General features: G+C 45.0%; 1 protein-coding gene across 1 annotated transcript in view; it reads left to right on the top strand.

Moving 5' to 3' along the window:
* Positions 1–27,477, top strand: part of LOC116974936 (armadillo repeat-containing protein 8) — a 156,857-nt gene that overhangs the window by 92,851 nt on the left and 36,529 nt on the right. Inside the window, exons 15-17 of the mRNA XM_033023550.1 lie at positions 6,225–6,311; positions 7,546–7,638; positions 15,921–16,070. Coding sequence (XP_032879441.1) covers positions 6,225–6,311; positions 7,546–7,638; positions 15,921–16,070 — 330 coding nt within the window. The remainder of the gene's footprint in view (positions 1–6,224; positions 6,312–7,545; positions 7,639–15,920; positions 16,071–27,477) is intronic.

Raw genomic sequence — 27,477 nt, 5'->3', positions numbered from 1 at the left:
GTAGCTATGGGCACACGCATGGGCCCCAGCTACGCCTGCCTCTTTGTCGGGCACGTTGAACAATCCTTGTTCAATGCATACCAGGGCCCCATCCCCGACCTCTACCTCCGCTACATTGACGACTGCTTTGGTGCCACCTCCTGCACCCACACACAACTGACTGACTTCATCCACTTCACCACCAACTTCCATCCGGCACTCCAATACACCTGGACGATTTCAGACACTTCCCTACCATTCCTTGACCTCACCATCTCCATCGCAGGGGACAGACTCCTGACCGACATACATTATAAACCCACTGACTCACATGGCTATCTGGACTACACGTCTTCCCACCCTGCCCCCTGTAAAGACTCCATCCCCTACTCCCAATTCCTCCGCCTACGCCGCATCTGTTCCCAGGATGAGACATTTCATACCAGGGCATCGGAAATGTCCTCGTTCTTCAGGGAATGGGGATTCCCCTCCGCCACCATAGATGAGGCTCACACCAGGGTCTCATCCATACCCCGTAACGCTGCTCTCTCTCCCCATCCCCGCACACGCAACAAGGGCAGAGTCCCTCTGGTCCTCACCTTTCACCCCACCAGCCGGCAAATACAACACATAATCCTCCGCCATTTCCGCCACCTCCAACGTGACCCCACCACTCGCCACATCTTCCCATCTCCCCCCATGTCTGCCTTCCGCAAAGACCGCTCCCTCCGCAACTCCCTCGTCAATTCTTCACTTCCCTCCCGCACCACCCCCTCCCCGGGCACTTTCCGTTGCAACCGCAAGAAATGCAACACCTGTCCCTTCACCTCCCCCCTCGACTCCATTCAAGGTCCCAAGCAGTCGTTCCAGGTGCGACAAAGGTTCACCTGTATCTCCTCCAACCTCATCTACTGCATCCGCTGCTCTAGATGTCAGCTGATCTACATCGGTGAGACCAAGCGTAGGTTGGGCGACCGTTTCGCCGAACACCTCCGCTCAGTCCGCAATAACCTACCTGATCTCCCGGTGGCTCAGCACTTCAACTCCCCCTCCCATTCCCAATCCGACCTCTCTGTCCTGGGTCTCCTCCATTGCCAGAGTGAGCACCAGCGGAAATTGGAGGAACAGCACCTCATATTCCGTCTGGGGTCCTTGCGTCCCCTTGGCATCAACATTGAATTCTCCCAATTTGGCTAGCCCGTGCTGTCCCCTCCCCCCCTCCCCTTCCTTCACCCTCTAGCTGTCTCCTCCCATCCGCCCGCCCTCGGGCTCCTCCTCCTCCTCCCTTTGTCCTTCTTTCTTTCCCCACCCCCTATCAGTCTGAAGAAGGGTTTCGGCCCGAAACGTCGCCTATTTCCTTCGCTCCATAGATGCTGCTGCACCCGCTGAGTTCCCCCAGCAATTCTGTGTACCTTCGATATTCCAGCATCTGCAGTTCCCTTTTGAACACTTTGTCTACTCCACTGCGATATCTCTTCAAGGTATGCCTACTTTGAAGAAGTTCTCCTCCTCTCTCCGGAGACAGTTTCACAACCTCCTCTCTAACTGCCCCCTCTCTGTGATCCCCCCTGCCCTCCAACTGTACGACCATACCCTTACCCAGACTCGATACCACAGCCACATCTGCTTCCTCGGGGCCTGCCTGCGCCTCCATCTCATACCCCACGGCTTCCAGCTCCAGTTCCCCACCTCCCAGTTCGGACCCCAACCGGACCATCGGTACCGACTGGCCATCCACCGGCATACCCAGCAATTCTCCAACCGGGCACTGAGATCCACCCTGGTTGCGATGCGCCGGCACCAACAGGACCTCACATCGACACTCTCTGGACTTCAGGCCTCACTAACCCAGACCTGCAACGGACCCCAGCTGTATTTCATCCGCCGGAAGATCCACCTCTTTAATAAAAAATTCCTGGCCTACCTCAACTCCACCAAGGACCTTAAACTATCCCGACTCCAGGCCGCTCCCGACGCCTACACTCCGCGACTCGACCGCCCGCAGACTCCGGGCCCCAACTCTGGCCCGCATCGCCTGCCCGAGTCCCGCGACGCCATCTTGGCCACTAGGAGCGACTTCCACACTCACCGGGACGCCGCCTTCACTGACCTCTACATCGATGCCGCCACCGACCCTCACCTGCCGACCGATGACGCCCAGCCTCGCAGCCTCTACGGTAACTTGGACTCGCTCCCCCTCGCTGATTCCTCCGACATCGCCACCCGACCCCAACTACCCGACAACGCCACCGGACCGGGGCTATCTCAACATGGCCGCCGCTACGCACCCGATTCATCTCGCCGCCGACCCGCCGACCATCCGCCCACCGGGACCACCCTCGCATCGCCCGCGGACCCCGACTCAACTACCACTGGACTCCGACAATCGGGTCCGGTGACCCGCGCCGCTGGACTCCGACCATCGGGTCCGTTGACCCGCGCCACTCCACCCCCCTCCAGCAACCCACAGCCGTCGCCTTACCTGGAGCCTGGACTCTGCACTGGGCCTGCAGCCTTCACGCTGCTTACTCCCACTCTCCTCGATTTAATTCCACCGGGTCCTAGCGCCCGTCTGCCCAGCCTTGCTAACCTCAGTGGCTGCTCCACTGACCCTCCCCCATCCCCCCCCAACCATGTCACACCCGCTCTTCCCCACCCACATTACAGCCCTCTCTCCCCCCCACCCCCTGACCACCCACCACCCCTCCAACACCCACAACCCCCTACCCAGTCTAACCACCTGCCTTCCTCTGGCCCCAACTCCCACCCCTGCCGGGTGTTCACCATCCCCCCCGACCTCCCCCTCTCCCCCACCCAACGGTCTGTCCTCAGCAGAGGTCTTACCTTTGTCCCCCTCCGTCCCCATCTCAATGAGTTCCGCGCCCACCATGACTTGGAGAGCTTCTACCGTCGTCTCCGCCTCACAGCGCACTTCCATGGTAAGGAGTCCTCGCCCCCTAATGATGACCCCTTTTCCCGTCTCCAACGCACCCCCTCCTCGTGGAACCCCCCTCAGAAAGTCCCGGCTCTGGAACTCTTCATTCAGAACTGCCGCCGCGACGTCAACCGCCTCAACTTCTCCACTCCCCTTTCTCACTCCAATCTTTCCCCCTCTGAACGCACTGCCATCGAATCACTCCGCACAAACCCAGACTGGGTCATCAAACCAGCCGACAAGGGAGGTGCCGTGGTAGTCTGGCGCGTCGATCTCTACAAAGCTGAGGCCACGCGCCAACTCTCGGACACCTCCTCCTACTTACCCTTGGACCATGACCCCACTGACGAGCACCAGGCCACCATTTCTAGCACCATCACCGACTTCATCAATTCCCACGCCCTACCTGACCAAGCCTCCCAACTCATCGTTCCCCAGCCCCGCACGGCCCGTTTTTACCTTCTCCCCAAAATCCACAAACCCGGCTCTCCCGGCAGACCCATTGTCTCTGCGTGTTCGTGCCCCACCGAACTCATCTCCACATACCTTGACTCCATCCTATCCCCCTTGGTCAAATCCCTCCCCACCTATGTTCTAGACACCTCAGACACTCTCCGCCGCCTCCACGCATTCCACTCTCTGGGCCCTCACCCCCTCATCTTCACCATGGATGTCCGGTCACTCTACACCTCCATCCCCCACCAGGATGGCCTCAGAGCCCTCCGGTTCTTCCTCGACCAGAGGAGCAACCTATACCCAGCCACTGACACTCTCCTCCGCTTAGCGGAGTTGGTCCTCACCCTCAATAACTTCACATTTGACTCCTCCCATTTCCTCCAAACACAAGGCGTAGCTATGGGCACACGCATGGGCCCCAGCTACGCCTGCCTCTTTGTCGGGCACGTTGAACAATCCTTGTTCAATGCATACCAGGGCCCCATCCCCGACCTCTACCTCCGCTACATTGACGACTGCTTTGGTGCCACCTCCTGCACCCACACACAACTGACTGACTTCATCCACTTCACCACCAACTTCCATCCGGCACTCCAATACACCTGGACGATTTCAGACACTTCCCTACCATTCCTTGACCTCACCATCTCCATCGCAGGGGACAGACTCCTGACCGACATACATTATAAACCCACTGACTCACATGGCTATCTGGACTACACGTCTTCCCACCCTGCCCCCTGTAAAGACTCCATCCCCTACTCCCAATTCCTCCGCCTACGCCGCATCTGTTCCCAGGATGAGACATTTCATACCAGGGCATCGGAAATGTCCTCGTTCTTCAGGGAACGGGGATTCCCCTCCGCCACCATAGATGAGGCTCACACCAGGGTCTCATCCATACCCCGTAACGCTGCTCTCTCTCCCCATCCCCGCACACGCAACAAGGGCAGAGTCCCTCTGGTCCTCACCTTTCACCCCACCAGCCGGCAAATACAACACATAATCCTCCGCCATTTCCGCCACCTCCAACGTGACCCCACCACTCGCCACATCTTCCCATCTCCCCCCATGTCTGCCTTCCGCAAAGACCGCTCCCTCCGCAACTCCCTCGTCAATTCTTCACTTCCCTCCCGCACCACCCCCTCCCCGGGCACTTTCCGTTGCAACCGCAAGAAATGCAACACCTGTCCCTTCACCTCCCCCCTCGACTCCATTCAAGGTCCCAAGCAGTCGTTCCAGGTGCGACAAAGGTTCACCTGTATCTCCTCCAACCTCATCTACTGCATCCGCTGCTCTAGATGTCAGCTGATCTACATCGGTGAGACCAAGCGTAGGTTGGGCGACCGTTTCGCCGAACACCTCCGCTCAGTCCGCAATAACCTACCTGATCTCCCGGTGGCTCAGCACTTCAACTCCCCCTCCCATTCCCAATCCGACCTCTCTGTCCTGGGTCTCCTCCATTGCCAGAGTGAGCACCAGCGGAAATTGGAGGAACAGCACCTCATATTCCGTCTGGGGTCCTTGCGTCCCCTTGGCATCAACATTGAATTCTCCCAATTTGGCTAGCCCGTGCTGTCCCCTCCCCCCCTCCCCTTCCTTCACCCTCTAGCTGTCTCCTCCCATCCGCCCGCCCTCGGGCTCCTCCTCCTCCTCCCTTTGTCCTTCTTTCTTTCCCCACCCCCTATCAGTCTGAAGAAGGGTTTCGGCCCGAAACGTCGCCTATTTCCTTCGCTCCATAGATGCTGCTGCACCCGCTGAGTTCCCCCAGCAATTCTGTGTACCTTCGATATTCCAGCATCTGCAGTTCCCTTTTGAACACAAATATATTTATTTATTCACAGGATATTAATTGATATTAGGTGATTTTTATTTTAAATCTTACAGCAAAAAATCAACTTGATGTTACTTATACATGATCTCAAGTAAATATTTAGAAAGCAAATTATTATTATATTTTGCACCAAAACTGAGTAAGTTTTGCATTGTTGTAAAAAAATCACTCGCTCAACTGAATGTCTTAGGAGCAGAAATATTGGAGGGATAGATTTTTCTTTCAAAGGAATGAAAGACTACATACATAAGCAGTCATACCCACCATAGCTTTCTGCTGCGTCAGTTTGTTGCTAAGAACATTAAAATCTCTACCAATACATCTGCTTGATCAGTTGATTTCCTGAGTCTCTTCCTCAGTGCTGTGGCTTCACCTCATTCTCAGCAATGAAACTGAGAAGATGGGTCTTTGCTCAGCTTCGAGAACGTCAAATGGCCAAGACTATGTCAGAGGGGCAAGAGTCAGGCAATGCCTCACACGTTATATGGAGATTTTGTTTCTTTTATCCTTTTCTCCTGATGAGCTTTCGTCTTGGATTTAAGTAGAAAGCATATTACATTTTATATCATTTAGTTATTAAGATGATTAATTTTGGATAATAGGTTTGATGTTTTACACTTTGACCTTTTGGCTTCTTGCGATCCAAAGCTATTACCATGACTACAGAGATTATTAGCTATTTATGTTTTTCTTAGTTGATGGATTATTTTATTTCTGTAAATTTATGCTGTGGGCCAATGAGTTCCAATTGCCATAATAACTCGAGACTGGATGTGCAAGATATTGCTTGCATTTTGATGTATCCCTGTAAGAAAAATTGCTGGAAAAAAAGAAAGTACATATAAAGTGATTCATAAAATGCCCAAAAGTACTTTACAGCCGGTGAACTACTTGTGAAATGTAACCGCGGCGGTAAGGTAGAAAATGCAGCAGATGGTTTGTAAAGGAACATTTTGTTGTGCTAAAATCACGGTGAATGTAAATACAAAGTACCTTGGTTCTCCCCATTTTATCTTTCAGTTGTTACAAAATGCTCCTGACGAAGTCCTTGTGGTGGCATCATCAACACTATGCAATCTTCTCCTTGAGTTCTCCCCAAGCAAGGAGGTTGGTCTCTAGCAAATGAAAAGGGTATTCGGAGCATTGACTTGCAGACTTGTCAGTTCTTTCAGTTGGAATTAGTTATTAAAGATATCAGAAAATTCTCGTGATTAACAAACTACATTTTAATATTATATGTTTAAGAAAGAACTGCAGATGCTGGAAAAATCGAAGGTAGATAAAAATGCTGGAGAAACTCAGCGAGTGAGGCAGCATCTATGGAGAGAAGGAATAGGCGACGTTTCGGGTCGAGACTGATGTCGGGGTTTGGGGGCCGGGAAAAATAAAGGAAGAGGCGAAGACAGTAGACTTGTGGGAGAGCTGGAAAGGGGAGGGGAAGGAGGGAGAAGGCAAGGACTATCTTAAATTGAAGAAGTCAATGTTCATACCGCTGGGGTGTAAACTACCCAAGCGAAATATGCGGTGCTGTTCCTCCAATTTGCGCTGGGCCTCACTCTGGCACTGGAGGAGGCCCACTAGTTTCAACATTTACAATTATATTTTGTCACTAATTCCAATCCCTTTATATTTTCTGGTTGCTCCATTATAAAATTCAAATAAAACACATAATTTGAGATAAATCAAAAGTCAGAGTAACCAGTGGACTGAAATAATCATTAGTTTGGTTATTGAAAAAAAATGCCAGTCAAATTGAAGCTTTTTTTGTGATACCGAAAATGTATCTCCTATTTGTGTACATTATCCACAGCTGGCATTCCTGAAATAAGTTTCATTTACACTGCAATTCTATCTGTCCTCATCAGGGGACACCATTATATTGTGTGGTTAAACCCTGTTGAACGCGAACCATTGGATGTCTACAATATTGGAACAATATGGGTATATTAGCTTCATTTCTGCTTTCATAAGTGCTAGGAGCAGAATTAGGGCATTCGGCCCATCAAGTCTACTCCAAATTTGATCATGGCTGATCTATCTCTCCCTCCGAACCCCATTCTCCTGCTTTTCCCCATAACCCTTGCCACCCATACTAATCAAGAATCTATCTATCTCTGCCTTAAGAATTCCTTTAGAATAATGTAGAACTGTGCACAAGAAGCTACTCATTTGCCTTTGTGATCTTACACCACACCCAAGTTGCAAGAGATCCAGATTGGAGAAAATTGTTAAGATTTGATTTAATAATTTATAAAAATTCCAATTGAATCTTTTAGGAGTAGGCAAACTAGAACATTCCATTGATATTTATAAAAGATCAGTTTTGCATTTTATGTTGCAGCCTATCTTGGAATCGGGTGCTGTGGAACTGTTATGCAACTTGACCCAGAGTGAAAATCCAGCTCTCAGAGTCAATGGGATTTGGGCATTAATGGTAAGTTAATATGAGAAGTCAGTTGGAGAAATTTATATTATTTATTATTAAAAACAAACTTTGGCTATTATATGTAACGATACTAGAGCTTTCATGTCTACTACTGTAGTCACTTTAAATACAAGACATTGTTGTTTCATTTAGTTATGTTAAGTATTGTACTTAATATATATATATAGCAAATATAGCATATTCATAATGTTCATTAGATGCAGATGCATACCCAGTTTCTGAGCATGGAACAATATAACAAAGGAACAGGCACTTAAACGTATGATTGCTGTGCCGACAATTATATCAATATAAATGAATCCCATCTGCCTGCATATGGTCTATGTCCTCCAACCCCTGCCAGTTGATGTGCGTCTAAATACCTCTAAAATGTTTCTGTCATATCTGCATTCTGATTTCCCCAGACAGTGTGTTCCAGACACCTACCGCAAATACCAACCCTGCTTGACACTGTGTAAAACAAAAAACTTGCCTCATAGCGCATTTTAACTTTCCTCATCTCACCTTAAAGCTATGCCTCCTGTATTTGGCATTTCCACTGGGAGAAAGGTTCTTGTTAACTACCCGATCTATGCCTTTCATAATTTATATACTTCTATCGGGTCATCTCTCAGTCTACGACCTTCCAGAGAAAACAATCCAAGTTTGTGCAACCTCTCCTTGTAGCCAATGCACTCCAATCTAGGAAGCATCCTGGTGAACCTCCTTTGCACATGTCCAAAGCCTCAACATCGTTACTGTAATGTGGTGCCCCTATTGTATGCATAACTTCAAATGTGGCCTAATCAAAGTTTTATTGAGCTGCACACAGAGAGTTGTGAGTCTGTGGAATTCTCTGCCTCAGAGGACGGTGGAGCCCGTTCTCTGGATACTTTCAAAAGAGAGCTAGATAGGGCTCTTAAAGATAGCGGAGTCAGGGGATATGGGGAGAAGGCAGGAACGGGGTACTGATTGGGGATGATCAGCCATGATCACATTGAATGGCGGTGCTGGCTCGAAAGGCCGAATGTCTATTGCAACAATAATTCCCACCTTTTATATTCAATGCCGCAATAAAAGCAAATATAGCATCCACCTTCCTTATCATTGATCTACTTGTGTTGCCACTTTCAAGGAGCTATGGACTTGAACCCCAAGATCCCTCTGTACATCAGGAATCTACCATTTATTGTACACTTTCCTCTTGCATTTTGAACTCTGGAAATGCTACAACTCACACCTGGCCGGGTTGAATTCCATCTGCCATTTCTCCACACATATTTCCAACTGATCTATATCCTACTGTATCCTTTGACATCCTTCTTCACTATCCACAATTGTTGTGTCATCTGCAAACTATCAAATCAGCCCACCTACAAATTATATATATCACAAACAGCAGAGAACCTGGTAGTGATCCTTATGGAATAGCACTGGTCATAGACCTTCAGTCAGAATAATACTCCTCTACCATTACCCAGGATGAGGTGTTCCAGACCAGGGCATCGGAGATGTCCTCATTCTTTAGGGAATGGGGATTCCCCCTCTTCTACCATAGATGAGGTTCTCACCAGGGTCTCTTCTATACCCCGTAACTCTGCTCCCACTCCCCATCCCCCCACACGTAACAAGGACAGAGTCCCCTTTGTCCTCACCGTCCACCATACCAGCCGTCGCATACAACAGGTAATCATCCAACATTTACACCACCTCCAATGGGATCCCACCACTGGCCACATCTTCCCATCTCCACCCCTTTCTGCTTTCCGCAGAGGCCGCTTCCCACCGTAACTCCCTGGTCAATTCGTTCCTTTCCACCCAAACCACCCCCTCCCTTGGTACTTTCCCTTGCCACCGCAGGAAATGCAACACTTGTCACTTTACCTCCCCCCATCCAAGGACCCAAGCAATCTCTCCAGGTGAGGCAGAGGTTCACCTGCACCTCCTCTAACCTCATCTACTACATCCTCCGCTGTTCCAGGTTTCAACTGCTCTACATTGGTGAGACCAAGCGCAGGCTTGGCGATCGCTTCTCTCAACACCTCCGCTCAGTTTGCAATAGCCAACCTGATCTCCCGGTGGCTCAACACTTCAACTCCCCCCCCATTCCGAATCTGACCTTTCTGTCCTGGGCCTCCTCCAGCACCTCATATTTTGCTTGGGCAGTTTACACCCCAGCAGTATGAACATTGACTTCTCCAATTTCTGGTAGTCCTTGCTTTCTCCCTCCTTCCCCTCCCCTTCCCAGCTCTCCCACAGCCCACTGTCTCTGCCTCTTCCTTTCTTCACCCCCCCCCCCCGACATCAGTCTGAAGAAGGGTCTTGATCCGAAACGTCGCCTATTCCTTCGCTCCATAGATGCTGCCTCACCCGCTGAGTTTCTCCAGCATTTTTGTCTAGCATCGATTTTTCCAGCATCTGCAGTTCTTTCTTAAACACTACGATTACCGTTATGTCTTCTGTGGCCAAGCCAATTTTGAGTCTAACTAGTAACCTGACAGAAAATAAATGTGTGGGTCAAACCTTTCCTTTAGTCAAAGCTATCATTGAATTTAACAAGAATTTTTACATGCATGTGAGATATTTAAAAAAAGCATTAAAATGAAAATAAATAAATAAATATATAATTCTAAGAACATAATTTAAAACTATTCATTAATCGCAATATTAAGCTTTAAAAAAAAGTTGCCTTGATTTGCTTAGAATCCCCATTAAAATCAATGTTTTTTTTAAGTTTTAGAGACACAGGGTGGAAACAGGCCCACTTTTGTCAACTAGAGAGTTTAATGTAATGCTTCTGCTGCTTATAACAATCTGCAAGAGGCCTATAGTATTTTAGTTTAGTTTAGAGAAACAGCACAGAAACAGACCCTTTGGTACACCGAGTCCACACCAACCCGCAATCCCTGCACATAAACACTATTCTACACACACTGGGGACAATTCTACCAAGCCAATTATCCTACAAACCTGTACGTCTTTGAGTGTGGGTGGAAACCGAAGTTCTCAGATAAAACCCACACAGTCATGGGAAGAACGTACAAACTCCATACAGTTTAGACAGCACACGTAGTCTAGATAGAACCCGGGTCTTCAGCGCTGCAAATGCTGTAAGGCAGCAGCTCTACCGCTGTGTCGCCCTATGGTGTCTGGTCTGACATAGGATCTTAGTGATGAATTCTAGGATAATGCTGATGGGTTCAGGTAAGATTGGGCTCTTCCATTCAACTTTTGGGAAAGTCCATGAGCAGAGCAAAGTGACAAGATAAGGCCCCTGAATTTTCCATTAAATTCTGGACTCTCTGTAGGATAACATGAATTTGTAACTTCCTTTCATTGGAGTGGCTAATTGCTGTTGGTTCATATGACAAATCCAGCTGATTATTATTAGGCTTTGTCTTTTATCACCAATCAGACCATTCGCTTTAATCAGCTTTCCCTATTCCCTAATATTATTCTATGATGAGGAAAATGAGCATCGACACAACGGTATTAATAAGAAAGAGTGACCAAAAACCTGCCCAAAGATTCATGCCAGACCACACTTAGGAAATGTAGACTTTCTGTTTATATATTGCGATGTCAAGTCAAGGGAGTTTATTGTCATATGTCCCAGATAGGACAATGAAATTCTTGCTTTGCATCAGCACAACGGAATATAGTAGGCACGAATACAGAACATATCATATCAGTGTGTCCATACACCATTATAGAAATATATCCACACATCAATAAATTAGCAGATAAAGTGCAAAAAAACAGATAATGGTCTATTAGTGTTCAGAGATTTGTTTCAGTTGAGTTTAATAGCCTGATGGCTGTGGGGAAGTAGCTATTCCTGAACCTGGACGTTGCAGTCTTCAGGCTCCAGTACCTTCTACCTGAAGGTAGCGGGGAGATGAGTGTGTGGCCAGGATGGTGTGGGTCCTTGATGATGCTGCCAGCCTTTTTGAGGCAGCGACTGCAATAGATCCCCTCGATGGTAGGGAGGTCAGAGCTGATGATGGACTGAGCAGTGTTTACTACTTTCTGTAGTCTTTTATGCTCCTGGGTGCTCAAATTGCCGAACCAAGCCACGATGCAACTCTTGAGGCTAATGTTTATTCATCCATGACTGCCCATTTGAAGATAATGGTGATGCAATACCTTAAATTGCTGTAGTTCTTTGTGAATACACTTAAATATGAATGAATGGAACTTTATGTAGGAGGGAACTGCAGATGCTCGTTTTAAACCTAAGATGTACACAAAATGCTGGAGTAACTCAGCGGGACGCAGCATCCCTGGAGAGAAGGAACTGATGACATTTCGGGTCGAGACCCTTCAGACAGGGGAAAGGGAAACGAGAGATATAGACGGTGAAGTAGAGAGATATAGAACAAACGAATGAAAGATATGCAGAAAATAAACAGGTCATTGTTAGCTGTTTACTAGGTGAGAACGAGAAGCTGGTGTGACTTGGATGGGGGAGGAATTGAGAGTGAGGGAATGCAGGTGTTACTTGACGTTAGAGAAATGAAACTTCATTTTGAATGAATAAAACATTGCTGTTTGGTGCAGAGTTCGAGGACTTTGAACAATAAACAGTGATATAGTTCCAAGCCAGTGATATAATTCCAAGCCAGTGATATTGTTCCAAGCCAGCATGATTGTTGGAGCTCCCATTCACCTATTGCCCCTATCCTCACAGCTAGAGGTCATGGAATTAGGAGGTATTTTTAGAAGAGCCTAAGTAAGCGATTGCTTTGCATTTTGTAGATGACAATGCTCCAGGCAGTGCTGGAGGCATGGACTGTGAATAGCGTGTGGGTTAAGTATATTTCTTGGTGGTGTTGAGTTTTCCTTGGGGGTTATTGAAGGTTTGCTCCAAGCAAATTACATCAAGCCAGCCACCGACATGTCTTGTAAAGTTGCTGGAAATGCGTTGGGACGTCTTGGTCTTGGCATCATGCTCAGCACAGACATTTTGTCCTTGTGCAGCATGGTTCGATGTCACTGCTGGATATACAGGCTTTGACCTGTATCATTATTGTGGCTGGCACAGTTGAGATGTTGGCCACTGGCGATACCCAGAATGGTGGCAGTGGGGAACTAGATAACGGTAATGCCATTCAGTATTAATGGTGAGTGGTTAGGCTCTCTCTAATTTGAGACAATAACTGCCTGGCACTTCTGTTGTGTGAATGTTATTTTCCTACTATCAGCCCATACCAAAATGTTTTGGTTGTACTGCAAAAGGCCTGGAATGGATCATGTTTAGAAAAGTTATGAATATATTTAAACATCATAGTATTATGAGTGAGCAATCATACATTTGAATTAATGTTGGGCTTAGGATGTGGCCCTGAGACATTCCTCCTGTGATTTCCAAGGGGTGGGATGGCTGACCTCTAACATCTTCCTTCCTACAAGGTAGGATTCCAACCACTGAAGTGTTTTACATGGTACCCTTTAAGATTGTATCCCTTATCCATACAGCACCTGATGTTTCTGTACAGGAACCATTGTATTCTTGCAAAATGGCCTAATATAAATATACGTGATAAATCAGATGTGATGGTTGCAAAAGCTTCATAAGTTAGGCAAAATAACTTTACATAATTCTGAAGAAGGGTCTCGACCCAAAACGTCGCCTATTCCTTCAGTCCATAGATGCTGCCTCACCCGCTGAGTTTCTCCAGCTTTTTTGTCTACCTTTGATTTCTCCATCATCTGCAGTTCTTACATAATAAACTCATCAGAACGTTAAATAAACCTTTTTTTCTGATTTCTCCCGCTGCACTGGCACTTTTTTTTATGGTGCTTGGCATGTGATAGCCCATTCCACAGGATTTACTTTGAACCCAGTCAGTATTGCATTCTGGTTGACTTTGAATAAATGGTGCACAAAGTGTCTTCAAATCAACATGTTATTTTTGAAGATATCCCATTTAAAAAATAATAATTTTGGGTTAAGGCACATATGAGTGAGTGTATTAGTCAAGACATGATTCCAATTTGAGCTCCGATGTGTAAGCTTGAATAGACTTCTGTCCAATGATGAGCAAATGAGTGATTTAAATGTCCTTGATTTAATTAAGCTGTTTGTGGACTGGCATATAGATTCTAAGTGAGTATGGAGGAACTGCAGATGATGGTTTAAACCGAAGATAGACACAAAATGTGATGGAAGGCAATAAAGTACAATCTGCCTCTTTATTCTTCCGTGGTCAGGGGAGTCAAACCATCTGCAGTCGGAGCGATCGAAGCTCCTGCAGCTGGTGGTCGAAGCTCTCGCGTCGGGGCGGTCGATGCTCCTGCGGCTTGGAGTTCCCGAAGTCGGTCTGTGACCAGAGACTGCGAGCTCCACGATGTTAAAGTCCGCAGTCTCCCACGGTTGGAGCCCAGAGGTTGATCCATGGCAAAGGGATCGCCAGCTCCGTGATGGTAAGTCCACAGTCTCCCGCAGTGGATCTCCCAAAATCGGTCTCCAGCAAAGGCCGCCCACTCCTCGATGTTAGGCCGCAGTGCGGACGGAGATACGATAGGGAAAAAAATCGCTTCTCCGTCGAGGTAAGAGATTAGAAAAAATTTCCCCCAATACCCCCCTCCCCAACCCCCCACATAAAACAACCCAAAGACACTAAAAACATACATTTAACACATACAAACAAACAACAAAGAAGGAATGGAATACAGAGTGAAAAAGAAATGAACAAAACCTCCCAGAAATGATGTAGAGCAGGTCTTGGAAGTGTTGAGCTGAATGAAATTAGCATAAGTAAAATAAACTCACATTAATGGAGCTAAAAGCTGATAAAAGAGGCACACAGTGGGTTATTCTGCCATAGATTCTGAAATTGTTCTGGAATCCCATATATCTGGCTAACATATATGATCTCATTATTATGAAAGGAGAGGGAGAAGGCAGTAGAATACAGATAATTTGACATCTGTAGTAGAGAAAATGCTGGAATCACTTTTTAATAAGCAAGGAGCTTTGAGAATTTTGAAATAGTAATGGCCTAAATCAATTCTGGCATCTGGACCGGCCGGAGAGACTCGGTGGGTCAGGCAGCATCTGTGGAGGGAAATGAACAGATGATTAAGAATCATCATGATTAAGAATAAGGGACTGAGGAGGAAAAACCTTTTTCACCCAGAGAGTTGTGAATCTGGAATTCTCTGCCTCAGAAGGTAGTGGAGGCCAATTCACTGGATTTTTTTCAAGAGTGTTAGATATAGCTCTTGGGGCTAACAGAATCGAGGGATGTGGGGAGAAAGTAGGGACGGGGTACTGATTTAGGATGATCAGCATGATCATATTGAATGGCGGTTCTAGCTTGAAGGGCTGAATGGCCTACTCCTGCAACTATTTTCTATATTTTTTTGTTTCGGGTTGGATGCCTTTTTCATAGGGATTGCTAATGAACTGTTCACAATCCATATACATTATTTGGAAGATGGAATCAAGTGAAATACGTTGATGGTTGTTGATTATGCATTCAGTAAACAGATATTCTAATTGAACACCACTAACACCAAGGGAATTGTGGCCATTCTCTTAAACTGGGGCTATTGTTCTTAGTTAGACTGCAAAACACAACTTTATTCTGAAGATAAACACAAAAAGCTGGAGTAACTCAGCCGGTCAGGCAGCATCTCTAGAGAAAAGGAATAGGTGAAGTTTTGAGTTGAGGCGCTTCTTCAGACTCAGGGTCAGGGGAAAGGGAAACGAGATATAGATGGCGATTCTGCAGACTGAAGAAGGGTCTCGACCCAAACGTCACCTGTTCCTTTTCTCCAGAGATGCTGTCTGACCTGCTGAGTTCCACCAGCTTTTTGTGTCTATCCAGTTTAAATCTAGCATCTGAAGTTCCTTCCTACACGTGACTTTATTCTGATTTAGTAGAATAAGGAGATGGGATTCATGCATTGCCTTTGCGTTTATTTTTGTGCACTTGGTTTGTCTCTTTTAGTCTTTTGCTCCCTTTCCCAGCTGTAAGTAAAGGAATTAAGCATGTATTTTATTTTGTGTTATTTACATACTGTTTTACTGTTTTGGCTTTGTTCTTAAAATAGATGAGGAAATATACAATTACTTTCCTGTGTTGCTTTCTTACTTTAAAAAAAACTATGACCTCTCTTACTTCTGTGTTTTTCAATAGTTCAACCTTTTAAAGTATGCCAGCTTTATTGAAGAAAATTTCACAATTTTAAGAATCTTGATATTTACAGTACTGCAGATTATTCCGTCCGCAATTAAATGTCGGCAAAATGCCAATTTAAATCATCCAATTTAATCTTTTTAGAATATGGCTTTTCAAGCTGACCAGAAGATAAAGACAGACATTTTACGAGGGCTGAGTACAGAACAACTCTTCAGATTGCTCTCAGATTCAGACGTGAATGTACTAATGAAGACTCTGGGGCTCCTCAGGAATCTCCTATCCACTAGGCCTGTATGTATTTGTAATTTGAATGTCAACATTTTCACATTCCAACCAATCTTTCTTTATTCCTAATATCCAGCTGGCTGTCTGGGCTGTCCTTTGAAGATCATGGGTCTAAGTGGGCAAATTTAGATTGCTATAGAAAGTGTAAGATGCTGGAACCAATCACTAAATAATGGTATCTGTTGCTAGATTTCAGCTCATGTTTGGTGACATTTTAATAGACCTCTTGTTTCTCTATAACGGTTTTTTGTGTTGTACAGTGTTACTAAGCTAACGAATCTGTTCTTTGCAAGTGGCACCTGCTTTGCTTTTCAGCTATGAAGAGTGTAAGAATTTTCTTGCCGAGGCTTTATATTTCATGTAGAAACATAGAAACATAGACAATAGGTGCAGGAGTAGGCCATTTGGCCCTTCGAGCCTGCACCACCATTCATTGTGATCATGGCTGATCATCCACAATAAGTAACCCATGTATTTGTAGGAAAGTATATGTAGCTGTAATTTTTGTTTCTGATAGGAATTCTATTTTTTGTTTCAGTGAATTGTGTGGAAAAATGTTATATATGAATGTCCCTCTAAACTGGTTCCTGTTATTTTACCGTTCTTCCCATACACATTTGGACTTTGTTGTATTGCATGTTATTGCAGCTACGAGAATGGGCATCATTTTTTCTGAAATGACTACGTTGATTTAAAAATGGCCTCCATCCCCAAACCCAGCATAGCTGAAACTTGTAGAGAATTATGAGGGGAGCATTGCAATTAATATGCAAAACACGGAGTTTCCAATATTGAGCAGGAGACAAAATAATTGTAACCCTGTTTTGTAGTATCCATGTGAAATTGGATTTTAGCATATTAAGATATTGTTTAAATAATTGTCTAAATTCTCTGCATTATGTAACCTGGTAGAATTATATAATTCAAGCCCGCAGGACCTGGTAACATTCGGAATCTTTACTGCATCCTTTCCAATTTTGTGTTATATACAAATTGCTACAATCTCCATTCATAAAAATAATAATGGTAGGACTTAATAATACGATCATGGCAAGATTGTGGACATTGCGAATCATACATTGAGCAGGAGTCCAATAATTCAATGATCTTCATTTCAGGTTGCTGACTGGAATCTCCTTTCAGTATCATTTCACATATGGTTTTGTATTGTATTTAAGATCATTATCCAATTCCTTTTGTTGTTGATTTCTGCATTGTCAGCTACTTCAAGTACAGATTTTTCTATCAAGAACTCATAGAAACATAGAAACATAGAAAATAGGTGCATGAGTAGGCCATTCGGCCCTTCGAGCCTGCACCGCCATTCGATATGATCATGGCTGATCATCCAACTCAGTATCCCATCCCTGCCTTCTCTCCATACCCCCTGATCCCCTTAGCCACAAGGGCCACATCTAACTCCCTCTTAAATATAGCCAATGAACTGGCCTCAACTACCTTCTGTGGCAGAGAATTCCACAGATTCACCACTCCCTGTGTAAAAAAATGATTTTCTCATCTCGGTCCTAAAAGACTTCCCTCTTATCCTTAAACTGTGACCCCTAGTTCTGGACTTCCCCAACATCGGGAATAATGTTCCTGCATCTAGCCTGTCTAACCCCTTAAGAAATTTGTAAGTTTCTATAAGATCCCCCCTCAATCTTCTGCATTCCAGCATGTACAAGCCGAGTCTATCCAGTCTTTCTTCATATGAAAGTCCTGCCATCCCAGGAATCAGTCTGGTGAACCTTCTCTGTGCTCCCTCTATGGCAAGAATGTCTTTCCTCAGATTAGGAGACCAAAACTGTACGCAATACTCCAGGTGTGGTCTCACCAAGACCCTGTACAACTGCAGTAGAACCTCCCTGCTCTTATACTCAAATCATTTTGCTATGAATGCTAACATACCATTTGCTTTCTTCACTGCCTGCTGCACCTGCATGCCTACTTTCAATGACTGGTGTACCATGACACCCAGGTCTCGTTGCATCTCCCCTTTTCCTAATCGGCCACCATTCAGATAATAGTCTACTTTCCTGTTTTTGCCACCAAAGTGGATAACCTCACATTTATCCACATTATACTGCAGCTGTCATGCATTTGCCCACTCACCCAACCTATCCAAGTCACCTTGCAGCATCCCAGCATCCTCCTCACAGCTAACACATGCCCCCCAGCTTCGTGTCATCCGCAAACTTGGAGATGTTGCATTCAATTCCCTCATCCAGATCATTAATATATATTGTAAAGAGCTGGGGTCCCAGCACTGAGCCTTGCGGTACCCCACTAGTCACTGCCTGCCATTCTGAAAAGGACCCGTTTACTTCTACTCTTTGCTTCCTGTCTGCCAGCCAGTTCTCTATCCACATCAATACTGAACCCCCAATACCATGTGCTTTAAGTTTGTATACTAATCTCTTATGTGGGACCTTGTCGAAAGCCTTCTGAAAGTCCAGATATAACACATCCACTGGTTCTCCCTTATCCACTCTACTAGTTACATCCTCGAAAAATTCTATAAGATTCGTCAGACATGATTTACCTTTCATAAATCCATGCTGACTTTGTCCAATGAATTCACCACTTTCCAAATGTGCTGCTATCCCATCTTTAATAACTGACTCCAGAATTTTCCCCACCACCGATGTTAGACTAACTGGTCTGTAATTCCCCGTTTTCTCTCTCCCTCCCTTTTTAAAAAGTGGGGTTACATTAGCTACCCTCCAGTCCTCAGGAACTACTCCAGAATCTAAAGAGTTTTGAAAAATTATCACTAATGCATCCACTATTTCTGCGGCTACTTCCTTTAGTACTCTGGGATGCAACTTATCTGGCCCTGGGGATTTATCGGCCTTTAATCCATTCAATTTACCTAACACCACTTCCTGGCTAACCTGGATTTCACTCAGTTCCTCCATCTCATTTAACCCCTGGTCCCTTGCTATTAACGGCAGATTATTTATGTCTTCCTTAGTGAAGACAGAACCAAAGTAGTTATTCAATTGGTCTGCCATGTCCTTGTTCCCCATGATCAATTCGCCTGTTTCTGACTGCAAGGGACCTACATTCGTTTTAACTAATCTTTTCCTCTTCATATATCTATAAAATCTTTTGCAGTCAGTTTTTATGTTCCCTGCCAGTTTTCTTTCATAATCTATTTTCCCTTTCCTAATTAAGCCTTTTGTCCTCCTCTGCTGGACTCTGAATTTCTCCCAGTCCTCTGGTAGGCTGCTTGTTCTGGCTAATTTGTATGCTTCATCTTTTGTTTTGATACTGTCCCTGATTTCCCTTGTTATCCACGGATGCACTACCTTCCCAGATTTATTATTTTGCCAAACTGGGATGAAAACTTGTTGTAGTTCATCCATGCAGTTTTTAAATGCCTTCCATTGCATATCCACCGTCAACCCTTTAAGAATCATTTGCCAGTCTATCTTGGCCAATTCACGTCTCATACCCTCAAAGTCACCTTTCTTTAAGTTCAGGACCCTTGTTTCAGAATTAACAATGTCACTCTCCATCCTAATGAAGAACTCAACCATATTATGGTCACTCTTGCCCAAGGGGCCACGCACAACAAGACTGCTAACTAACCCTTCCTCATTACTCAATACCCAGTCTAGAATAGCCTGCTCTCTCGTTGGTTCTTCTACATGTTGGTTTAGAAAACTATCCCGCATACATTCCAAGAAATCCTCTTCCTCAGCACCCCTGCCAATATATGTAGATTGAAGTCACCCATTATAACTGTTTTACCTTTGTTGCACGCGTTTCTAATTTCCTGTTTGATGCCATCCCCAACTCCACTTCTACTGTAAGTGGCCGGTACACAACTCCCACTAGCGTTTTCTGCCCCTTAGTGTTTCGCAGCTCTACCCATATCGATTCCACATCCTCCAAGCTAATGTCCTTCCTTTCTATTGTGTTAATCTCCTCTCTAACCAGCAACGCTACCCCACCTCCTTTTCCTTTCTGTCTATCCCTCCTGAATATTGAATATCCCTGGATATCCAGCTCCCAGCCTTGGTCACCCTGGAGCCATGTCTCCTTGATCCCAACTATATCATATTCATTAATAACTATCTGCACATTCAACTCATCCACCTTATTACGAATGCTCCTTGCATTAAGACACAAAGCCTTCAGGCTTGTCCTTACAACACTCTTACCCCTTATACAATTATGTTGAAAAGTGGCCCTTTTTGATTTTTGCCCTGGATTTGTCTGCCTGCCACTTTTACTTTTCACCTTGCTACCTATTGTTTCTACCCTCATTTTACACCCCTCTGCCTCTCTGCTCTTGCACCCATCCCCCTGCCACATTAGTTTAAATCCTCCCCGACTAGCAAACACTCCCCCAAGGACATTGGTTCCATTCCAGCCCAGGTGCAGACCGTCCTGTTTGTACTGGTCCCACCTCCCCCAGAACTGGTTCCAATGCCCTAGAAATTTGAATCCCTCCCCCTTGCACCATTTTTCAATCTGCAATATCCTCCTATTTCTACTCTGACTAGCCCGTGGCACTGGTAGTAATCCAGAGATTATTACCTTTGAGGTCCTACTTTTAAGTTTATCTCCTAGCTCCCTAAATTCACCTTGTAGGACCTCATCCCTTTTTTTACCTATATCGTTGGTGCCAATATGCACCACGACAACTGGCTGTTCACCCTCCCCCTCCAGAATGTTCTGCAGCCGTTCAGTGACATCCCTGACCCTTGCACCAGGGAGGCAACATACCATCCTGGAGTCTCGTTTGCGGCCGCAGAAACGCCTATCTATTCCCCTTACAATTGATAACCATATAACCATATAACAATTACAGCACAGAAAACAGGCCATCTCAGCCCTTCAAGTCCGTGCCGAACAATTATTTTCCCCTAGTCCCATCTACCTGCACTCCATTCCTTTCCCGTCCATATACCTATCCAATTTATTTGTTAAATGATAAAATCGACCCTGCCTCCACCACTTCCACTGGAAGCTCATTCCACACAGCTACCACTCTCTGAGTAAAGAAGTTCCCCCTCATGTTACCCCTAAACTTCTGTCCCTTAATTCTCGTCATGTCCCCTTGTTTGAATCTTCCCCACTCTCAATGGGAAAAGCTTATCCACGTCAACTCTGTCTATCCCTCTCATCATTTTAAAGACCTCTATCAAGTCCCCCCTTAACCTTCTGCGCTCCAAAGAATAAAGACCTAACTTGTTCAACCTTTCTCTGTAACTTGTGAAAATATGTTCTAAGCTTTCCCCCCCATTCAACATGATAATCTAAAATAAATAGTCTCTTAGCAAGATTCGATACATTCAAGAAGAGGATTTTTGCGAGCTTGGCTGAGCTGGGTGTCCCAACCCGTCACTTAAATCAATGCACACTGGCCAGGTTTGTTTTATTGGAGTTTGACACTGCAGTCAATACAAATGGACCTATTACTAGAACAATTCACAACATAGTTAGGTAGACACAAAAAGCTGGAGTAACTCAGCGGGACAGGCAGCATCTCTGGAGACAAGGAATGGGTGACGTTTCAGGTCAAGACTGATCACAACATAGTTACAACATCACAACATATACATATACAATAATCACAACATAGTTAAGTGGCTTAGACGTAAGCTGCAGTCACAAAGCCTTTATTCAGCAGTTATTCCCTGTACACCATGAGTTTGAATCATCATGATAAACCTACTGTGGCCACTGGGCTTCAAGGGATATAGAGTCATAGAGCTATACAGCATGGTAAAAGGCCTTTTAGCCCACCTTCTCCATGTTAACCAAGTTTGCATTCTGGACTAATCCCATTCGGCGTATGTGCTTCAAACCCCTTCCTTTTCACACATCTGTCCAGATGATTTTGAAAGTTGTAATTGTATCTGCTGCTATAGCTTTCCCTGGCAGCTCATTTCAGTTACAGACTATCCTTTGGGTGAAAATGTTGCCCTTGAGGTCTCTTAAATTTCTCCCCTCTCACCTTAATCATATGCCCTCTAGTTTTTGAATAATCCACCCTGGGAATAATACTGTGAGTGTTCAATGTATCCATGCTCCTCATGATCCAGTACATCTCTATAAAGTTTCCCCTCAGACTCCTGTATTTGAAAGGAAAAGAGCCAGCCTATCCAGCCTCTCCCTATAATTCAAGCCCGTAGGTCCCGATAACATCCCGGTGAATCTTAATTGCATCCTCTCCTACAGCTGGGCGACCAGAACTGCACTCAATACTCCAAGTGTGGTCTCGCTAACGACTTGTACAGTTGCATCATGATGCCCCAACATTTTTACTCTATACACTTCCCAACGAAGGCAAGCATGCCTTGCACCATCTTTAACATCCTGTCCGTCTGACTTGCCACATCAAGTGAGCCATCCATTTCTACTCCCTGATCTCTCTATTTTATAACATTCTACCATTTATAGTGTAAGCCCTGCTTGAAATAGTGTAAGCCCTGTTTGAAATACCCACATACAACATCTCACATTTGTCAGAGTTAAATTCTACTTGCTTTTCCTTTATCCACTTTTCTAACAGATCTAGACTCTGCTGTAAACTCAAGGGCATAAAGTTCTAGAGTAACTCAGCAGGTCAGGCAGCATCTCTGGAGAACATGGAGAGGTGACGCTTGAGGTCGAGACCCTTCTTGTGTTGTAAACTTAGTCAACCTTCCTCACTGTCCACTATGCCACCATCTACTAATTTACTAACAATATTAACTACATAGTCATCCAAATCATTAATCAAGTCAAGTCAAGTCAAGTCAAGTTTATTTGTCACATACACATACGAGATGTGCAGTGAAATGAAAGTGGCAATGCTCGCGGACTTTGTGCAAAAAGACAAACAACCAAACAACCAAACAAACTATAAACACAATCATAACACACATATTCTTTTACATAATAAATAATGGAAGGAAAAACGTTCAGTAGAGTTAGTCCCTGGTGAGATAGGCGTTTACAGTCCGAATGGCCTCTGGGAAGAAACTCCTTCTCAACCTCTCCGTTCTCACCGCATGGCAACGGAGGCGTTTGCCTGACCGTAGCAGCTGGAACAGTCCGTTGCAGGGGTGGAAGGGTCTCTCATGATATTGTAGTCTCTGGATTTGCACCTCCTGATGTATAGTTCCTGCAGGGGGGCAAGTGAAGTTCCCATAGTGCGTTCGGCCAAACGCACTACTCTCTGCAGAGCCTTCTTGTCCTTGGCAGAGCAATTCCCAAACCAGATGGTAATGTTCCCGGACAAGATGCTTTCCACCGCCGCTGCGTAGAAGCACTGGAGGATCCTCGGAGGCACTCTGAATTTCCTCAATTGCCTGAGGTGGTAAAGGCGCTGCCTTGCCTTACTCACGAGTGCTGAGGCGTGTGATGCCCATGTCGTATCCTCGGAGATGTGGACTCCCAGATATTTAAAACAGTTCACCCTATCCACAGGATCCCCATTTATCCTCAATGGAGTGTACGTCCTCGGATGATGTGCCCTCCTAAAGTCCATCATCAGCTCCTTCGTTTTTTTGATGTTCAAGAGGAGGCTGTTATCCTGGCACCTGGTAGAATGTAGATCGTAGAATGTAGATCTTGCATCGACCTCTGCGACACTTTATTGGTCACAGGCCTTGAATCAGAAAAAAACAACATTCCACGGCTACACTTCGACTCGTTTCACACAAGCCAATTTTGATTCTAGTTGGAAAGCTATCTTGTGCTCTTACCTTCCCAACAAGCCTTGTCAAAAGCTTTAATGTAGATAATGTCCACTTCCCTGCACTCACCAATCCTCTTGGTGACATCTTCAATATAAATTCTATCAGATTCGTGAGCAATGATTTCCCGCACACAAAGCCATGCTGACTATCCCTAATCAGTTTGTGCTCAATTCAAATTGTGCCTACCAATCTCCTCCAAAAACATTCCCACCACTGACGTTGGGCTCTCCAGCCTGTCGTTCCCTGGCTTGTCTTTGTCAGCCTTCTGAAGTAGTAGTGCCATGCCAGCCACTCTCCAGCCTTCCAGAAATTCATCTATGGCTAAAGATGATGCAAATATCTCTGCAAGGATCTCTGCAATTCCTTCCCTAGCTTCCCACAAGTTCCGAAGGTGCACTTAATCATCCCCTGGAATATCACCACCTGCTCTTTAAAACTGCCAATATCGCTTTGGTAATTATTGATGGAAGACATCACAAACTCCGATGCCTCAATTCTTTCATCAGAAATTCTTTCATCAGAATCTGATTTGTGTCTCCTTTTTGCTCAACATTTCTCATCAATCGGGGTTCCCTAAACCAGCCAACTTTCATCATAACAGGAACAGACTGCCCTTGTACTCCTGCTATCACATTTTTGAAAGCTCTTCACTTGCCAACTGTTCCCTTACCAGCTGCAAACAGCTCTCCCAATCAACCTCTGCAAATTCCCACCGAGTGCCTTCAAAATTAACCTTAACTTGTGGACCAATCCAATCCTTCTCCACAGCTACTTTAAAGCAAGTAGAATTACGGTCACTGGTCCCAAAGTGCTCCCCCACTGACACTTCAGTCATTTGACCCATCTCATAGCAATGTTACAAAATTTTGAGATTTAAAAAATCAAGTCTGCAATTTATCCCATCAGATAAAGCATAAAAAGAAGTTTAATTTGACACCTAATTCACTTTCATATCTTCAGTATTAAAAAAGTTATGGCCATTTTCATACTCGGAAATTAGCATCTTGTTCCCTATTGATTTTCCATTGACTTAACACAAAAGCTGTGATCGAGGACAGTCTAAAGCCCATAACTTTATTAAAAATTAAGAGAACTGAAATAAATTTTCAGTTATTGTAGATTGAAGCATTCTGAAACAAATATGAAACAATCTTACTTGGATGACCTGAAATTAAAGCATATAATTAGTTAGTTACCCAATTGTAGCTAATTCCAAAATTCAATTACTAGATCTAAACATCTATCCATTTCTTAAGGAAAGATCAACATTTTTAAATAGCCTAAGTGTCCAAAGAACATTCACACAAGAATTCACAATAAAACATGATTTTTAAATCTCATTGACATTAATTTATAGGCCAAATGGAAGGGATTTAGTGTTCAATTGCTGTAAATTAATGGCCATTTAAATCAGCCATTAAATGGGATTCTGTGGAACGCGCTGGTTTAGAACGCTGCCATTGCGGTGAATTTGTACCCCATGTCGGCATGAAAGATACTGCCGGTTCAGATGGGCCCCCAAGTCAGCTACTCGCAACTTAAAATTTTGTATAAAGGGATCTTAAGAAGCCCTTTTTAATGTAAAAATAAACAACCTACCTTGCCTTGTCCCCTACATGAGATCCGTCCCGTTGTCGGGGTTCGCGGCTTTAGAGGATGATTTGTAATCTACTATAACAATTAAATAACCCAATTTAGTTTAAAAATACCTGCAGCGAACGAATTTCGCAGCGAATTTTCGTCAGCAACTAAGTAGGCTGAACAACATCGATTTCAACAGCCTAGAGAAAATCGCATTTCAAAGGCGCCAAAGTCGCGCACACGGGCAGCGGCAGAACTGCAGAGCCGCTGAAGGTAAGTTTTGCAACATACCTACATCTCATTTCCCTAGAGGAGATCCAGCATTGCACCCTCTATAAAGCCCTCTATAACGTGATTAAGGACACATTTATTAAATTCTACCCCGTCCATGCTCTTTATACAATGGGCGATACAATCAAAATTTCCCACTAAAACCACCCTATGTTTTTCCAACTATTTATAATCTTTCTACACATTAGCTCCTCTCAATTCCTGTTGACTATTGGCAGATCTATAATAGACTCATAATACTGATCAAGCCCTTCCTGTTTCTAAGCTACAAATATTGCCTCACAGAGAGCATATATCACGGAAATATGCTCTCTAAGTATAGTGGATATGTTCTCCCTGTTCACAAAGTCAGACATCACCCCCTCTCTTTTCTTACCTGTATCTCTATCACACCTGTGACAGCTGGACCATGGAGCACTGAGCTGTAATCTATGCAAATGTGGACAACATGCACCCACTTTAAGGCATCCTGATACAAAAGTCAGATTTTACTTCGGAGTAACGTAAGTGACTACATGAAGACCCCGTCCACCATGCATGCGCGTCATATCGTCCTCGCATTGCAAATGAAAGTGGCAATGCTCGCGGACTTTGTGCAAAAAGACAAACAACCAAACAACAAACTATAAACACAATCATAACACACATATTCTTTTACATAATAAATAATGGAAGGAAAAACGTTCAGTAGAGTTAGTCCCTGGTGAGATAGGCGTTTACAGTCCGAATGGCCTCTGGGAAGAAACTCCTTCTCAACCTCTCCGTTCTCACCGCATGGCAACGGAGGCGTTTGCCTGACCGTAGCAGCTGGAACAGTCCGTTGCAGGGGTGGAAGGGGTCTCTCATGATATTGTAGGCTCTGGAGTTGCACCTCCTGATGTATAGTTCCTGCAGGGGGGCAAGTGAAGTTCCCATAGTGCGTTCGGCCAAACGCACTACTCTCTGCAGAGCCTTCTTGTCCTTGGCAGAGCAATTCCCAAACCAGATGGTAATGTTCCCGGACAAGATGCTTTCCACTGCCGCTGCGTAGAAGCACTGGAGGATCCTCAGAGACACTCTGAATTTTCTCAATTGCCTGAGGTGGTAAAGGCGCTGCCTTGCCTTACTCACGAGTGCTGAGGCGGGTGATGCCCATGTCATATCCTCGGAGATGTGGACTCCCAGATATTTAAAACAGTTCACCCTATCCACAGGATCCCCATTTATCCTCAATGGAGTGTACGTCCTCGGATGATGTGCCCTCCTAAAGTCCATCATCAGCTCCTTCGTTTTTTTGATGTTCAAGAGGAGGCTGTTATCCTGGCACCTGGTAGAATGTAGATCGTAGAATGTAGATCTTGCATCGACCTCTGCGACACTTTATTGGTCACAGGCCTTGAATCAGAAAAAAACAACATTCCACGGCTACACTTCGACTCGTTTCACACAAGCCAATTTTGATTCTAGTTGGAAAGCTATCTTGTGCTCTTACCTTCCCAACAAGCCTTGTCAAAAGCTTTAATGTAGATAATGTCCACTTCCCTGCACTCACCAATCCTCTTGGTGACATCTTCAATATAAATTCTATCAGATTCGTGAGCAATGATTTCCCACACACAAAGCCATGCTGACTATCCCTAATCAGTTTGTGCTCAATTCAAATTGTGCCTACCAATCTCCTCCAAAAACAGTCCCACCACTGACGTTGGGCTCTCCGGCCTGTCGTTCCCTGGCTTGTCTTTGTCAGCCTTCTGAAGTAGTAGTGCCATGCCAGCCACTCTCCAGCCTTCCAGACATTCATCTATGGCTAAAGATGATGCAAATATCTCTGCAAGGATCTCTGCAATTTCTTCCCTAGCTTC

The sequence above is a fragment of the Amblyraja radiata genome, chromosome 7 (genome assembly GCF_010909765.2).
Source record: "Amblyraja radiata isolate CabotCenter1 chromosome 7, sAmbRad1.1.pri, whole genome shotgun sequence".
Taxonomy (NCBI): Eukaryota; Metazoa; Chordata; class Chondrichthyes; order Rajiformes; family Rajidae; genus Amblyraja; species Amblyraja radiata.
Note: the sequence above shows the minus strand (reverse complement) of the source record. Positions and strands in the feature narration are given on the sequence as shown.